The sequence below is a fragment of the Geospiza fortis genome, unplaced genomic scaffold (assembly GCF_000277835.1).
Source record: "Geospiza fortis unplaced genomic scaffold, GeoFor_1.0 scaffold8, whole genome shotgun sequence".
Lineage (NCBI taxonomy): Eukaryota > Metazoa > Chordata > Aves > Passeriformes > Thraupidae > Geospiza > Geospiza fortis.
The window spans coordinates 983,579-999,772 of NW_005054414.1; the positions used below are offsets into that span (position 1 = coordinate 983,579).

Below are 16,194 nucleotides of genomic sequence, written 5' to 3' on the forward strand. Positions count from 1 at the left end.
AGAAAACACTTGAAGTGTCTCCTGGGAGCTGTACTGATGAGATAGATGATACCAAGGGTGTTCTACTCACCTGTGGTTTGGCTGGTACTTCCTGCAGTTGAGGAGAACAGATTCAACAGCTCTTGTCCAGTTACTGAAAAAAAATTTTGTCCTGAAAAGAAGATCCTTGAATCCCTAACTCCTTGTCTTACAGGTGAACCTTGAGGACACTTGGGAGACTGTAGCTCCTGAATGTGTGACCTTCCCCTGTGAAGAAAGTCATGGGGAAAGACAAGAAAGAAGAGGCTGTCTTCCTGAGGAAAAAGATCACTTTGCTGCGGGCTTTCTCGCTGCTCATCGGCAGCATGGTTGGCAGTGGCATCTTCATCTCCCCCAAAGGAGTCCTGAAAAACTCCGGCAGCGTGGGCTTCTCCCTGCTCGTCTGGTTTTCCTGTGGGCTCCTCTCCATGTTTGGTGAGTGCTGAGTTTTGGAGCCCTTGCTGAAGCACCTGGGAGGTGAGGGGAGTCTGCACATTTTTATGTTTAGAAAGTTGGGAGATGAATAAACCCAAAATTTCTAGTTCCTGCTGCAATGAAGGCCTAAGAAGTCAGGGGATGGTCACTAGGAGGTTTTAGTTCAAATTATTTCCCTGGGGTAATGCACAAAGTTCCAGCACTTATGGTCTGTAATATCAATTCATGTACAAGTCCAGGACAGGGGAGTGACAGTGACTGCAAGTGGAGACTGCATGGTCTGTGCCAGGAAAGCTGGGAGAGAATGAGGGGACTCCTTCTGTAAGGCAGAAAGGAGATGTAGGCACCTAAAAGGGAACCTGAGGGCTGTGCTGTGCCCTTCACAGACACTGTGAAGAGAGGAGGAAGGGAGAGTCCCAATATGCCCCCTGGGGACCCCTTTCTGTCAGGGAGAATGGCTGGAGCAGAATGCCTGCGGAGCTGCAGGGATGCACAGCCCAGGGTGGGTGTTGGGTGTCTGTAAGAAATGGTGTGGGGATGTCTGATGCTGCCCCACTTTCTGTGTGTTACTATTGGCTTGATTTCTGTCATTTAGTACCAGTCTTTTCTCACAAAGGTTGTCTTTTTGATGATAGCTTCATTCTAGTTCTTTTAAAATAACATAGCTCTTCTAAGTTACCGTGGATAAAACACATGGCTTTTAGTTTCTTTCATTAACTGTAAAAAATCACCATCTCAGAAACTCTCTAAAGGTGCTATTAGGACAACTGCAAGTTCTCCCAGCCCAGGAGAGAAATCTGATGCTTATTATAGTGGGTGACTACAATTCTTCTTCTGTTGTAACTTACCAAAAAAAATCCACCAAAAGAAAAAAACAAGAAAGGAGAAATACTCCATGTGAAAAAAAAAAAAAAAGCAAAGTGAGTGTCACTCACTCTGGCATGTACATGCAAGTTTAGAAATTGAGACATTTGATTGTTAATAGGGCAACAAGTTGCTCTTGCTTTTAGCATATGTGTACCAGTATTTCACATTGCAACTGTGAGTGGTTGTTTGGTGAATTATACACTTCTGCTTAAAGAAAAGGTGACAGTATAATGTGGGCATGGTGTTTCTTTTAACCAAGCAGAGCAGTAAATGACAATGTGTGTGTAATGTATGTGTAATCACATAGCCAAGCTCTGCACTTGTAAAGGTTTTTCCCTCTACAGCATCCTTTGATACACTCTCCTGGAAGGGCCTTGGGAGCCTCTTTACCAAGTTATTGCATTTTGTAGCTGGATTTGTCAGTTTGTTCCTCTCTTTTATCAGCTTGATGACCTCCCCATATCATTTCTTTGACACTTTTTTGCAGTATATTTAAAAGGCCTGCTTTCTTTTGTGCTTTTTTTTTCTTTCAAGTGGGGTATATATACAAGTCCCATTCCATGAGTTCAGCAACATACTTATATGCATGAATGCTTGAATGCTTAAATGCTTGAAACATTTAAAGGGACCCACTGGAATAAACTAGATGAGCTATCTGCCTATATTTGATGCTTTGAGCAGGAGTTTTGCACAAATTTTCCAACAGGGAGGCAGGAAGCATTGAGGTTGTCACCATCCTGCATGACCTGAATATGGCATGATTGCCATGGGACTTGGAGGCATGGCCATGTCACCCACAGCTTCAAAAGAGGGAAGGGATTTATGTGGAGATGCAAGATAAGGACACAAGAATGTGATCTGGGATCAAAAACATTATTTAAATGACCAGTTCAGCCATGGCTTGTGGCTGAGCTACTGTAATTGCTTTGTAAGCACCATTTCATCAGTCTTACAGTGAGGAAAAGCAAGAATCCAGGGTATCTTTCAAAGGAAACTCTTGTAGCTCTGTGCAGCATTTCTATCACACACCCTTCTTCAGAGCTTCCATGGAAATGTTGTAACATTAACCACAAAACAGAGACTTTCTTTCCACCTGACAGGTAAGCCAATTACTTCAAAACTTACTTCAAACCACAGTAGTGCACAAAAATACAGAAAAGTAGTTCTGTTAAACCTCTTTTTCTTCCTCTCATTCACTACTTATTTTAAATGGATTTGTTCAATCCCTGAAAAATCACACAGAAAGGGAAATTCCCTGGGATTATTTACTTGGTGCATTTCTACCTGAACTTTTCCAGGTGCCTTGTGTTATGCAGAGCTTGGAACAAGAATCACCAAGTCTGGAGGACATTATATCTACATTTTGGAGACGCTAGGGCCTCTGCCAAGCTTCTTATTCCTGTGGGCAGAGTTTTTTGCTATCAGGTAAGAGATTTGATTTGCTTGCCTTTTCCTGGATGCAGTGATAATTTAAAATACCAAAAGGTATGGTGCCAGGTAACAGTCCAGGCAGTTTGCAAAGGAAAGAGCTGAATGATTTTTAAAGATTTTTCAGTGATAAAAGGAAGAAGACACAATGTGGAAATAGTTACAAATGCTGAATGTGTTCTGTACTTGAAGAGTATCTCTCTTCTCCCCTGGCAGCTCCTATCCCCCAAGAGCTGTGGTACATTTCAGAGACTGACAATAGATGACAGATTTATTTCAGATTTTCTGTTTTCAGTGTGAAACTTTTTTGGTTTCTTCAGACTCGGAAAGTGGAGACAACTTCCTGGCTTAGCCCCAAGTTAAATAATTTATAAAATTGTGAATTACTTCTTTTTTTAACATTAAAAAGGAAGTCCTCACCTCTCAATAACCTGTATCCTTCACGTAAGCTTAGATGAAGCAGAACATCTGAACTACACTTGCATTGCTCAGTATGATTAATCCCAACTTTTGCTTTCAAGTTGGAAATTAATCATTTTGCAGCATGTGGTTTTTAACCCATTTACTGAGAAAAACCTATGAGAAAAACTCGATGGGAATTCACCATCTGCATGGGTGTGAGGGGATTAAGCCAGGTGGGGAAACTTGCTCCCCTTCCCAAGTTTTGTGCAGTTTTACCTCATGCCATTTTTCAGCCATGCTCAGAGCAGTTTATGCTTGCTTCCCCCCACAATCCCCACCCCAGGCCTGCCAACAGTGCTGTGGTTTCCCTGGCATTCGGGCGCTACATGCTGGAGCCGTTCTTCGCCCCCTGTGCTGCCCCTGTCCCTGCAGTGAAGCTCGTGTCTCTCCTGGGCTACTGTAAGTACCAACACCTATGGGATTGCCCATCCTGGCCTCTCTGCCCTGGACTAGGAGCACTTAGGGGTGTTATTTCCTGGACAGCTCTGGGACAAGGGTCCTGTCTTACCTCCTCAGCTAACTAAAATGTTCTGATTCAAGGTGATAGTGTTGGGCCACTATATTCTCTAGGAAGTGGAATGGGCCTCCCTGTTGACCAGCTGGAGCCCTAGGTAGGGGGATTTGCCAGGTGTGGGAGAAGAAACTCTCCATGTGTAATTGTGCAAAAGCCACATGAGCTGTGGGTGTAAGGCTTGAGGTTTTGGACTCCTCTCCATCTAGCCCGTGAAGCTGTCCTGCCTGCTCCAGACTGGTGTGGACTGGCACAGGGAATGCTGTGAAGTGGGCTGCTGAGATGTCCCACACCTTTCCCCCAGGCAGGTGTGGATCACCCAGCAGGAACCAGGTTCCTGCTCCCTTTTAGGAGTGTAAGTCAGCTCCCTCTTTAAACACTCTATGCTGGGCCAGTGTTTCCTGACATCTCTCATCCCAGGCATCCACTCTAAGGCATAAAGATGCAGCCTTCCCCCAGCATCCCTAGGGCAGGGAGAGTGCTGTATTTTTTCCTGTGTGTGTTGAGCCCAGGCTGCAGCTGTAGCAGTGCTGTTTCCTCTCCAGACACAGTCCTGACTCTCAATTCCTGGAGCGTCACCTGGAGCGCACGGCTGCAGACGGCTCTCTCCGTCGTCAAACTCCTGGCCCTTGCACTCATCATCGTGCCAGGGATGATGCTGCTGGCCCAGGGTAGGTGTTGCTGCTCCTATGGCTGAGGAGGGTGCTCGATGTGCCCCCTGTCATGGCTTTTATCAGTGCCAAGTGACAAGTGTGGTGCTCACTCAGCTGGCAGGAGCTCTCTCTGTCCATGTGCCAGATGTGAATTAGCTGGGAGCTGAGACCAGCACAGCTGGCACAAGCTGCATCATTGCACTGGGCTGATGCAACTGGCTGGGTGGTACTTTCTCCAAAATTTAGTGGGTCTTAGTGCCAGAGGATGTGGGAGCCTACACAGATCACCCTAACCTTCCTCGGGAGTCAGACTTGCCTATTTCCAGGGTAGCTCGAAATCTTTCCAAAGCAGCACATATTTGATGGGCATTTAGGATATGTGACAGCATCCCCTGTGCCAATCTCAGCTGTGTAATGAGTTACCAGCCCTCAGCTGAGCCCTGGTAATGGCATCTCTAACCCTTCTGTGGCACAAGCTAATGTTTTTTACCTCCAGATCGAGATGGGTGGTAATTCAGTGAATTTACAATGAACTTGGTACAGGATTTCACGCCCGTATGCAGAGTGGGGGAGAAAAACCCTACCAGTAGGATCTTCTGTGAACCATACAAGAGTACTGGCTTTAATCCAAGCCTCAGTTTATAGAAAAGCCCAAGGCATTCCCACTCAAGGGATGAAGCCTGCTCCCTCTTCATGCTATCACCTTCTTCTGCAGAGAAAACACCACAGGCAATGGGCTCTGTGTTCATGTTTCTTTCTGATGTCTGGAGCTGGCTCCTTTGAACATGCAAAGCTCCCCTTGGGCTGGCTTCTGAACTAAAGGACTGCCCTGCAGCTAGGAATCCCCAGCCATTATTGTTAGGAATGCCTTCAAATGACAATCTGGAGCCCTGGCACCCGTCCTCTGGTGGGGAGGATAAATGCAGGTGACATCTGGAGGGAGAATTCACCAAGAGACTCCAGTATGACAGGTTGTATTTAATGTGACTCACAGGGGACTGTAAATTGCTCATTAATGCATTGCAGGCAATAAATCCTTTTCATGCACCATCACTTACCAGCCATCATTTTGGAACATAAAAAAACTACCCCAATGGACACACTCCTATATTTTGGGTTAGTTTTCTTCAAACCTATTTCCAAATTGACTTTTTTTTTTTTGTGCTTAAAAATCAGTTTTGCCCTTTTAAATAATTTCGCCTGATTCCTCTGCCTTGTGCTGCTTTGTTTTGATTGCATTTCTGTCCCTTCCTTTGCCATTACCTTCTCTTTGGCCCAGGTTTATATTAGAGACTTGCTGGGCCAGCGTTTCAAACCCATGTGCCCAAATCTCGTCACTGAACTTCTTGCAGAAGCACCTCCACAGAAGTGGTCTGACTTTTTCCATGCACTTCATGCCATGTCACACCTTGCCTGGTAAAGCCCAACTAGGAAAGATTCTCATCTCTTGAAGAGAGTTTGTTATGGAAAATTGAACATAGATGTGGAACTAAGCCTTGGGTTACCTGGATTTGAAAATGTTGGGAATGCAATTGTGTTTGAATGAGAGGCCATTCAGAATTGCTCTTTTCCCTAAATCTTTTTGTTTTGATTTGGAGAAAATCCTGACTTTGATTTTTTTTTGTTAAGTTTTGTTTTGTTGTTTCAAGCAGAGAACTTGAAGGAAAATTAGGGGAGTTGGTAAATATCTGAGACACCTCTACTTTGGACATGTCGTTTGCTTTGCACTCTGTCCTCTCCTGTGGGTGAGTGGTGGTGGGTCAGACTGGCAGGTGCTGCTCCCATCCCCTCCTCCAGCCTGGTTCCCATGCTCTGGCCAGCACAGGGCTGGGGTCAGTGCCCCAGCAGCAGGAACAGGAGGGAGCACAGTGAGAGCTGAGTTAGCTGCCTCGCTGGCTGCACCACATCAAAGGCGAGTGTGTGTCCAGCTGCTGAGGGGGCTGGGGACTGAACATGGGGGTCAATCCAACAACTTAATTTTGGGCCTAAAGGAAGGAGAGGACAACATGGATCTGCTCATCTCCATGATCTCCTGTTCCCACATCAGGCTCTGTTGGAAACAACTAGCTATTGTTGTTGCCCTTCCTGAAATGCCTACCCTAGCTGGAAAAGGGATAGATTTTTTTTTGGTTTTTAATGTCACTGTAGGAAAGTAAACATATCAGCAACAGCACTGAAGCTAAAGCAATGAAAGGAATTTGAATACCCTTCTCCAAGGAAATCACAAACACTCTTCCCAGGTCTGGGCAAGAGGTACAAGGGGTGTTATCCTACAGGGAAGGAAGCCTGTCTGACGTTTCCCTGCTCTGTCTGTTGTTTATCTCCTCTGCAGGCCACACCGAGAACTTCCAGGATGCTTTTGACAGGCAGTCGCTGGTTCTGGATAAGCTCCCCCTGGCTTTCTATGCGGGCATGTTCGCATACTCCGGCTGGTAGGTGCGATGGGAGGGCCCTCCCTGGGCAGCACACAGGTGCCCTCAGCGTGACTCAGACTCTCACCCTGTCTCTTCCCATCGCGCAGGTTTCAGACCGGCTTTGTGCGTGAAGAGTTGGTCAAACCTGAACGGTAAGGCTGGCGGGAAGCCGCCCTGGGTTACCGGCCTCGGGGCTCCCACACCTTTCCCAAGTGCAGCGCAGGAGGAATAACTTTGTGGGTTCACCTGACTGCAATCAATTGTACTGCCAGATAAAATCTGCAGTAATACTGTGCATAACAAGGGATAGCAACTTGTTCTTTGTGTGTGTGTTCCCCTTCCTTGCAGAAATATCCCCCTGGCTGTCATCGTGTCTGTGATCACAGTAATTGTGGGATACATGCTCACCAACGTCTCCTATTACACAGTCCTGGGAACAGAAGATGTTTTGGCTTCTCCTGCTGTGGCTGTGGTGAGTTGTCATTGCTATTGTTATCTCCTCAGTGTGGCCAGCTTGTGCTGTAGTCATGGCAAGTCTTTCAGAGATGGTTTTCCTATAAAATGCTTTATTGCTTTGTAATTTCTCTGGAATACTGGGCAACAGTAAATTCTCCTTGTTGTGGTGCCTAAAAGATAATGAAAAGTAACCTGCAGATGACAGTAGAAAAGGTGAGATTTATGACTTCTATACTCCTTCAATGGAAGAAGTTTTCTTTTTTTGACCCTGATGTCACCTAGAGATCACCACATATTCCCTAAAGTCATCTTTGCTCTTCCTCCAGAGCTTTGTGCAGCGAGCCTTCAAAAGCCTGATCTCCGTGGTCCCTGTCCTTGTCGCACTGTCCTGCTTTGGAACCATGAATGGAGGAATCTTCACCTTCTCAAGGTCACATCCCTAAGGGTCTATTATTCTTTTGGCTCGCTGAATCAGAGGGAAGCATCACCAACCTCTGCAACTACCCATCCATGCAGTGGCATTTTAGCCACTGTTGTGGGAAAAATAAGGGTTTTGACTCCCAGGTTGTCAGCTACAGGATAGTCCTTTTTGGCTAAGAGTCTACTTTTTCTATTTCTTACCAAGTCCAGACTTTGGTACCCAGGACTGGTCACAAACAAAGATTTTTATCTTCTCCCTTAGGCTTCAGTTTAAATCCCACAGTTTAAAGTGAAATTTAAATGTTTCTGGTGAACTAAAGGCTTTGTTGATGTTGGCAGCTGCTCAGTGAGACTAAATCTTCTTCCACTGGGTTCACCCAGCTGTGCTGCTGGAGGGCACAGGGTCCCTCTGTTGCAAGGCTCTCTAGGCAAACTCTCCCTTGAGAACTTTGCTTTGAAGTGGGTGAAATGTCATTGGGATGGGCTATTCCTAAAGCAATAATCAAGGTTCAGGAAGTTTTGTTATAGCAACAAGAAAAGCTTTGTCCCATAGAAAAATAAACTTGCCAGCTTCAGTGTCTGCCACACTCCGTGTCCTTATGGGAGCCTTGAAACTGGAGAGGAGGGCAGGCCTTAGGAGCAACATACTTATGTTGTGCTGGTCCTGTGGAGCTGAGCAAGCTGTCTGCAGTGGGTTTTGCTTCACAGCTTTGATTGCAAAGGGAAAAATCAGTTGATCTGAAAGGAATGTCTCATAGCCTGAAAGTGAATGAATTATCTGCTCCACTACTCTGAAGTCCTGTATTAAATACAGGTGTGGAGAATCCTTCCCATTAGCTGCTCCAGATAATGGTTTTCCTTGAGGATGAGAAGTCTCTGGACAGCACAGAGGTTCTTAGTGTCCCCTACTGACCTTCTCTCCCCATCCTGGCATCATTAACATAATCACTGCAGAAAGCCCATCTAAACACTGATGGGGCCTCCCTGGCTGCCTGCCAGCCACACCCCTGCAAAGCCACAGAGACGGCAATAAAACCAGTTGTACACTTGTGCCCCAGCTGCTTGGGGCCCTGCTTCAGCCCAGCTGATGCTCTGCCACGGTTTGTTTGAGGATATTAAATTTCTAAAATTGGATGTGATTGTCTTCTCCCTAATTGCTCTTTCATGAAAGGAGGGATGCAAGCAAGGAACGCTCTGCTCTCATTTTGTAGCTGTTCTTGTGTGTAGCTGGTCTCTTGGCAGTATGACAAACTGCATTTTCCAACAGCTGACCAGAGGATTGGAAATCATCTGTCATTTGAGGAGATTGCACTTTATTTTTTCCATATATATACATATAAGAATATAGGATTCAAAGCTGAGAATCCCCTTTCATAAACTCACCAGTTTCTCTTATAAAGAATTTAAATTTGTGACCCCTCCACTTCTTTTTCACTGGAAAAATTAATTCCTTTTTAGATGGCAAGAGATTTTCTTACTCCTGTTTCCTGTCTGAGTTCATTCTTGGTCACTTTGGACTTGTCCAAATGTTCTGCAGATGAGGCACTCAAGGAGACACTGCCAGTGGTTCTGATAGTGGGCGCTGAACTGCACTGAACTGGTCTTGGCAGAGCTGTGGGAACTCAGCCTTGGTTTTCTTCCAAATGCCCCCACAGTGGAGCTCTGAGCAACTTGGTCTAGTGGAAGCTGTCCCTGCCCATGGCAGGAGGGTGGGTTCCAACCCAATCCAAACTTTCTATGAAAGTGCAGCTAAAGGCAAAACTGTGGCCTTGAATAGCAGCAGACTTGTGCTGGGGAAGGAAGCCGGTGTCTTGATGCCTCAGGTCAGTCCAGTGACTCATTTTATTTCTAATGTGGATGTAGAATGTTAATGTACAGGGCTCCCTGTCTTTTCCTAGGACTCTGTTTGTGGCTTCCAGGGAAGGGCAGTGGCCTCCTCTCTTCTCCATGATCCACATTCGAAGGCATACCCCTCTTCCTGCTGTTATGTTAATGGTAAGGAGATCTGGCTGTGTGTGACATGCTCTGTTCCTTTGCTCTCTTGGCTTTCTTGCAAGGACTGGATAAACTGAGGAGTTTTAGAGGGTGTTGGGACATTAAATTTCTCCCTGAAAAATAAAGAAGGCAGGATACAGGAAATGGCTGCAAAGTATTAAATCCCCTTGAGCCAGCAGTGGTATCTAAATGTACAACCTTGAAGTCCCTGCCTTATAACATTACACACCTTTTTTAAAAGTATAGTCCCTACCATCTGCCACAGGTGCTGCTTGATATTGCCCTGTGAAAATAGCTCTGCTAGGCTTTGGCTATCTGGAAATTTAAAATTCCCAGGTGTGATGGAAATGCAGGGAATGAGCATTTGTAGAGATGGTCTGGTCTCATGTTTTGGTTTGTTCAGGGGTTTTTTTGTGGCAATGGTCCAGCTCCATCCCAACTGTGATGCAGTGTCTGTTGCAGCTTGGCTGAGCTGCTAGAAACTTAGCAGATGTCATTGTAGATAGCCTGTGTGCCAGCAGTGCAGGCTCTTGGATCATGCATGTTTTAATTGCCCTGGCTTGGACATGAAGCATCGAAGATGCTGCTGACCTTGGAATGATCACTCTTTTCTGTAGCACTACAGATGAGTGCCTTTAGTCTTTGCCTTCAGTCTGTGACACTGTTTTATGAAACTCTCTGACCTCCAAAATGCTGGGGCTGTGAAGTAGTTGCAGGGGGGTTGGAGGAGGTGATCCATGGCTGTAATGACTGTATTTCATGTTCAAAATGCTCAGTTCCCTTTGGTTACTGCCATGGTGTGCATTGGAGACATCTACCACCTACTGACCTTCTTCAGCTTTTCCCGATGGCTCTTCATAGGATTGGCCACCCTGGGGCTCATCGTCCACCGCTGCCGTCACCCGGAGCTGCAGAGCCCCTTCCAGGTAATGCACAGCTCGCACCTGGCAGCCAGGAACCTGCAGGCCTGACATCCCTCTCCTTGATTTGCTCATAATTACAGCACCACATGGCCATGGTTGCCTTTAGGCTCTAAGGGGTTTCAGTCTCTGATGCTTAGTAATGTCTGCGGGGAGCTCCTGAATCTGGTTGGTGTGCCCAAACAGCCAGATGTGATAAATCCTACAAAGCCAGCTCTACATGGGCGCACCAGATGCATCTGTTAGAACACTGCTTGGTACAAGGGACAAAGTTTCAGGCCTCTAACTGGGAGAAATACAGAGAGAAGTTCTCTGGCTCATCTCTTGTGGCCTACAAGAAGGGATTCTTGCCTGGATGTTATTTCAGTGGCAGGTAAGTCTCAGTTCTAGCTGAGAAGCAGGAAGGTGTCAGGCTTGGAGGAAAAGGAGCATGGGTGGAGGGGTCCTGGGAGCAAACCTGACTTGGGAGGAATCATCTGCTGGTTTAGAAATACTGTCTCATATAAAGCACTGGGCCCTTCTTGTGGCCTTTCTCACTCCACTGGGTGCTGCGATTCCCCCTCATGTCAGCAGGGGATGCTGGAGCAACTTTCCTGTGCTTGGGCACCTTTCCCACTGCGGATAATGTGCAGAAGGCATTGGGTTGGGGCAGTGCTTGAGGTGGATGCAGTTTGCTCCTGACTTGGTGGCCCCTGCATGGTGCCTCCAGGCAGCAGCTCCCGGGAACAGAGAGGACCTCCGGGGCTGTGGGCACTGGGCAGCCAGGAGCTCAGGGGACAGAAACGCTTCCTGCAGCTCGCAGGGGTCCTCTCTGAGCTGGGTGCATCCTCCTGCAAAGTTTGGGGTAATCCTTCTTCTCGGTCTTTGCATTTAGCAGAGACCTCGAGGCTTCCCAGTTTGTTGGTTGGCGGCACTCGCATACTTCCCAAGAACCAAACTGAATAAGTTTAGTTTAGTTTTTATTTCAAACCAATCTTCTCAGGGGAGATTTATTAGTGGCTAGCACTGCTGATGGTTTCAGATGCTGAGATTTTGCCCTGGTTTTCAGACTTCTAGCGGCTCCTAAATGCTGATTAAACGAGGGAGGGAAACACTGGCCCTTTGGTCAGTTCAGCTGGTTTCCCCCCGCCTTTCCCGTGGTTTTTGTCAGTTCTGGGCAAGGGCTGCGCGCAGGTGGCGCGGGCCCGTGCTGCGCTCTAGTGGCCGCTCGCGGCTGTCGCATGCCGCTGCCCGGGGACAGCAAAGCGTGGCACGCGTGTGACAGCGCTGGTACTTGCTCTCTCTATAGCATTCTGAGTTAAAAACGGTGAGAAAACACCCGAAAGAGAAAGGAAGCAGTGCGCTCGCACACCTCTCAAGCAGATGTGCGGCATGAGTGTGCGCATGTAGGAGCGGCTGGCAGAGGATGCTCTGGCTTGAAAGACAACAGTACCTAAGTTTGATGGCTGGATGGCTGCCATGCCTAGAGCAACTGATCTATTCCAACTTGGCATGTTGAGTATCCAAAACACAATCTTTATTACTGGTAAAGATTGTCACCTTATATGAGAGCAGCTCCTTCATTCCACCAGCCATGGCAAGGAGTTGCTTGGCAGAGTTTGCATCCAGAGACAGAGGGAGTGTTTCACAGTTTTATTATTTATTGCAGTCTTCCTATTTGCTTTCCAAATAACCCAGATGAATTGGCTCATCCAATAGGGTATGGCTGAAGTGCTGAGTGCTGCTTTGATTTTCACCATGCTGTCACTGAGGCTGAAATTCTTGCTGCAGGTACTACAGAAATAGGGATAGGGAGTCTGGTTTGTCTTGGTTTAGTCACTATAAGTCTCAGGCAAACTGGAGGTGGGTCAACACGAGTCATGAGTTTTATAAGCAAAGAACAGTTTGATTCAAAGTGTTGCTTCTTTCTTGGCTTCAGATATTCCCTCAGTGGCTGCCTTAGGGGGCACATAGGTATGTGTGTGCCTGGGCATGCACGGGTGCAGGACATTCACAGAGCCGTGGGGTGGAAGCAGCTTCTCCCCCTGCTTGGCTTCCAGTTGCCATTGAGGTTTAGATTTTGGTGCACATGAATATAGGAGGCATGCATCTCACACGGCACACTGGGCTCTGAAGCTGATGCAGTTGTTTGCAGTCTGACAGTACAGAAGCATTCTGCAGGACAGGGTATGATTATTCTAATTTTCTTTAGGTGGAGAAATGGATACACCGTGTGCTGGCACATACAGAATCTGGTCGGCTACAGCCATCAGTTTTCACTGATAGTCTCCCTGTGCTCTTTTCCTCAGGTTCCCCTGTTTGTTCCTGTCTCTTTTACCATCATCTGCCTCTTCACAGTGGCAATGTCTTTCTACTCAGACCCCGTGAACATCAGCATTGGATGCACCATAGTTTTGAGTGGTTTTCCAGTCTACTACCTCATCATTCACAGGCAGATGTCAGACCGCTGCCGCAACGTATTTTGTAAGTATGCATTTCAGTTTCAGTATTGTGGACCTAAACATGCCCAAGGGTCAGGGGGCTGGTTTGTTGCCAAGGCTCACCTCTGATGCACATTGCTCCTTGACCAACAGATGTCAGGAAACCTAAATCATGACTGCTGGTACCACTCTGGTGTCTTTCCCAAGGCACAGCCTCCAGAGGCAAATCTGTTTTAACAAAGACAAGGCCGAGGTCTACCCACAGGGGGAACAGAGAGGGTTGCTTTCCCACCCCAGCCCTAGTACCTACTAAGCTTTATCATGTTTTTGGGATCACCTGCTCTGGGTGAAATTTGTCTGACATGGAGCAGAAAGACAAAAAGTTAGGATGCAGAGACTACAGGCAGACACTGTAACCCCATGCACAAACTTGCTTGCTAAAAATCTGGGGAGAGGACTGCTAGGAGAAGAGTACTGCCAGAGGCCTGTGTGCTTGGTGAAGAGACCAGGATGGTTTGGGTACAAATGTAGCCATGGAAATGAAGTCCATCTCCACTCCAGGTAGTGTGTAGTACAGATTTCCTTCGGGTGTACACAAGGGTTTTTTCAGAAATGAGAGCCCAGTTTGAGTTTAATTTGTTGTTTCTGTTCCAAGTCTTGTTTTCTTTTGATTTGATGTTGGATGGAGGTGCATCACTAACCACTCAATAGAAGACAACATATAGCAAGAAAGGAAACAGATACAGTGATCTGCCAACATAAAGTGCTCCAGCCATCAGTGCTGATGCTCTTGATTTTCAGCCATGTCTCAGGATTGCCTCTGGACTAAGCTTCCTTCCTTTTTTTCCACCCTTTCAGATTATCTTACACACAAACTACAGTTACTGCTGGAAGTTGTCCAACAAGAAATCAAGACTTACTGAGAAAACCATCAAAACTCACAGAAGACAATAAAAATCTACTTACACCATTTTTGACACCTTTGATCCTACCAAAAGCAGTCCATGCTTTTATTCTTTTTAGTCAGTGCAACTGAGGATGACTGAGCCAAAACCTTGCTGCAAGTGTTCCTAAGCTTGCCAACTGGGATCTGTTCCTGTCCTTTTATTTTTTTTCAGAAGAGCAAACTAGTTCTCTGAAATGAGCTTGCTTTGCCTGCAGAGTGTCTTTGAAACTAAGATCCTAATTTTGCAGCCTAGCCCAGTCCTGAGAAAAATTGTGTGTGTGTGTGTACAGAGACAGTATTTTGTTTTCCTGGCTTGGCAAACAGAGCATGTTGCAAAACTTAGAATCCAATACATGGAAGCCAAATGCAAGTTTCAAACAGAACCACTACAGCAGTCTTGTTGGGGAGAGCTAATTAGAGATAAGGCAGATGAATTGGAAAGGGGAATACAGGGGGATAAAATTTCATCCACCAGAAACCGCAGATTGAGCTAATGAGAAGATATTTGAAGTTCAAGTATTAACAAACTAAAGTCAGAATGTTTTGCTTTGATTTTTGTATAAGCAGAATGAGTTTTTTAGCCTTGAAATGATCTTTCAACTTTGAATTTTACTTTTCTGAAATTACATTTTTAAATGTACAAGTGCATTTTTAAAACAATCAGTTAAATATCAACTAGAATATGACAGGGGAGATCCTGGTCCTTCCCCCAGCTTCCAAGACCCATGCCTCACCAGTGAAGTTGAAAACTCAGAATTTGGCCTAGCTCCAGTGAAATACAATTCCTCCTGTAATTAGACAGGGCCACTGATGAGACTTGGGCAGATTCCTGAATAAATGCATCTTCTGGTGCTGTAAGAAGACATGAGTGACTTCACATCCAAGCTTTAACTTGCCAATTGCGCATGACTTGCTGATTTAATCCATAAATGCTCATTTGAACTAATGGCATAAGAAAGGTTTCCATTATTGGATTACTTTGGTTTACATTATTGCATTATTAATGTGGCAATGTTATGTCCAGATAATACAGCAATTACGTATTTACGATCACATAATTGTTAATTGGTTCCTAAAAGATGGGAAGTAGCATGCTGAGACTCCTCTAATGACTGCTGGAAAGAGGAACAGCAGAATGTGGAGCATTTTTAAATCCTTTGTATCAAACATTTATGTCCTTAAAATAAAAACAAAGTACCATTTACAAATCCAATGTAATCTACTGAAACATGTAAAATTTTGGAACTAAAGTTGGGTTATTTTCAAAGCAATTGAGAATTATTATTCTTGCAGTGATTGCTTCCTCTTCCTGTGCTGAATTAAGCTGGGACAGCAGCAGTGTGGTTGCAGGGCTTGTTTCCCCACTAGCCTCCAACAATTTAATTTACAAGCCGCTGGACATTGTCCAACAGGAAATACAGTCTCACTGGGAAAATCCTCACAGCACAAACCACCCTACAGGAGAAGTTACTGGCTTTAAATGATAGAATGGATGCAAGTGAGATCTGGAAATGCTTCCAGGATCCCAGACAAGAACCAATCCCTCCTCGTGCTAGGCTTTCCTGAAGCTGAACTGCCTGGCACACCCTCCCACAGCACCCAGTGGTGGACCGGGACCCAGCATGGGTGGCTGGGGGACCAGCTTGCAGAAGACCTTGCAGAACCAGGTGAGCTCAATCACCCCAACATTTCCTGGGTCCACCCACTTTGGTTTGGGGGATTTTACACATCTTAAGGTAAAAGCATGAGGTACTGCAGCCTGGTCCCAGGCTGCAATACCCATATGAGCACAGTGTGCATGTGTTGTAGCATCAGGACTCTCACACCAAACCTTGGAGCAGTCTGAAATTGCAACAGAGCTGCTGCGTGTCACAGAGGCACAGACAAAGGGTGAAAAGTCCCTACTTGGTCCATTTCCTCTGTAGAGAAAAAGCGAACAAGAATTGAAGTTCCTGGGAGGAGCTAAGTAATGCTACCTGCTGGACCATGGTTTCTTTATAAAGGATAAGTCATTTGACATATGCTGGGAAACCACACTTGGGTGCCTCTGCTGACTGTGCAGGAATATGATCTTGCAGAGCTATACATAGGAAGTCTGCTCTGAGACCTGTTCCATTCCCAGATACTGGAAATGCAGACAGATATAGCTCCATGGCTGAGAAATCAGAGGTTCAACAGCTCCACAGATGACATTGCAATTAAAAGGGATAAAAATAAAAAATACGATGTTCAGAAGATATCAGTTTACA

At 45.9% G+C, this 16,194-nt stretch overlaps 1 protein-coding gene across 3 annotated transcripts; it reads left to right on the forward strand.

Annotated features, from left to right (window-relative positions):
• The first annotated feature begins 202 nt into the window (after positions 1-202).
• Positions 203-15,172, forward strand: LOC102034129 (cystine/glutamate transporter-like). 3 transcript variants are annotated; one of them, XR_004082309.1, is made up of 12 exons: positions 203-453; positions 2,619-2,745; positions 3,494-3,609; positions 4,267-4,392; positions 6,707-6,806; positions 6,896-6,940; positions 7,137-7,260; positions 7,571-7,674; positions 9,563-9,659; positions 10,521-10,585; positions 12,868-13,042; positions 13,858-15,172. XR_004082309.1 is itself a non-coding variant. In XM_031061447.1 (12 exons), the coding sequence occupies exons 1-12, from the start codon at positions 261-263 to the stop codon at positions 13,920-13,922; spliced, it is 1,422 nt and encodes a 473-aa protein (XP_030917307.1). In that variant the 5' UTR covers positions 208-260; the 3' UTR covers positions 13,923-15,172. The 3 variants fall into 3 exon arrangements, 2 of the variants coding, with proteins under 2 accessions (XP_030917307.1, XP_030917308.1); XM_031061447.1 differs by having other exon boundaries at positions 208-453; positions 10,436-10,585; XM_031061448.1 differs by lacking the exon at positions 4,267-4,392 and having other exon boundaries at positions 208-453; positions 10,436-10,585.
• The last annotated feature ends 1,022 nt before the right edge of the window (positions 15,173-16,194 follow it).

What these genes read in the sequence shown, in the direction of transcription:
- LOC102034129 (XM_031061447.1), top strand. Translation starts at nt 261, where the DNA reads ATGGGGAAAGACAAGAAAGAAGAGGCTGTCTTCCTGAGGAAAAAGATC. An exon ending in CTTCTCCTGCTGTGGCTGTG is followed by an intron (nt 7,261 to 7,570) that starts GTGAGTTGTCAT and finishes CTCTTCCTCCAG; the next exon opens with AGCTTTGTGCAGCGAGCCTT. An exon ending in CCGCTGCCGCAACGTATTTT is followed by an intron (nt 13,043 to 13,857) that starts GTAAGTATGCAT and finishes CCACCCTTTCAG; the next exon opens with ATTATCTTACACACAAACTA.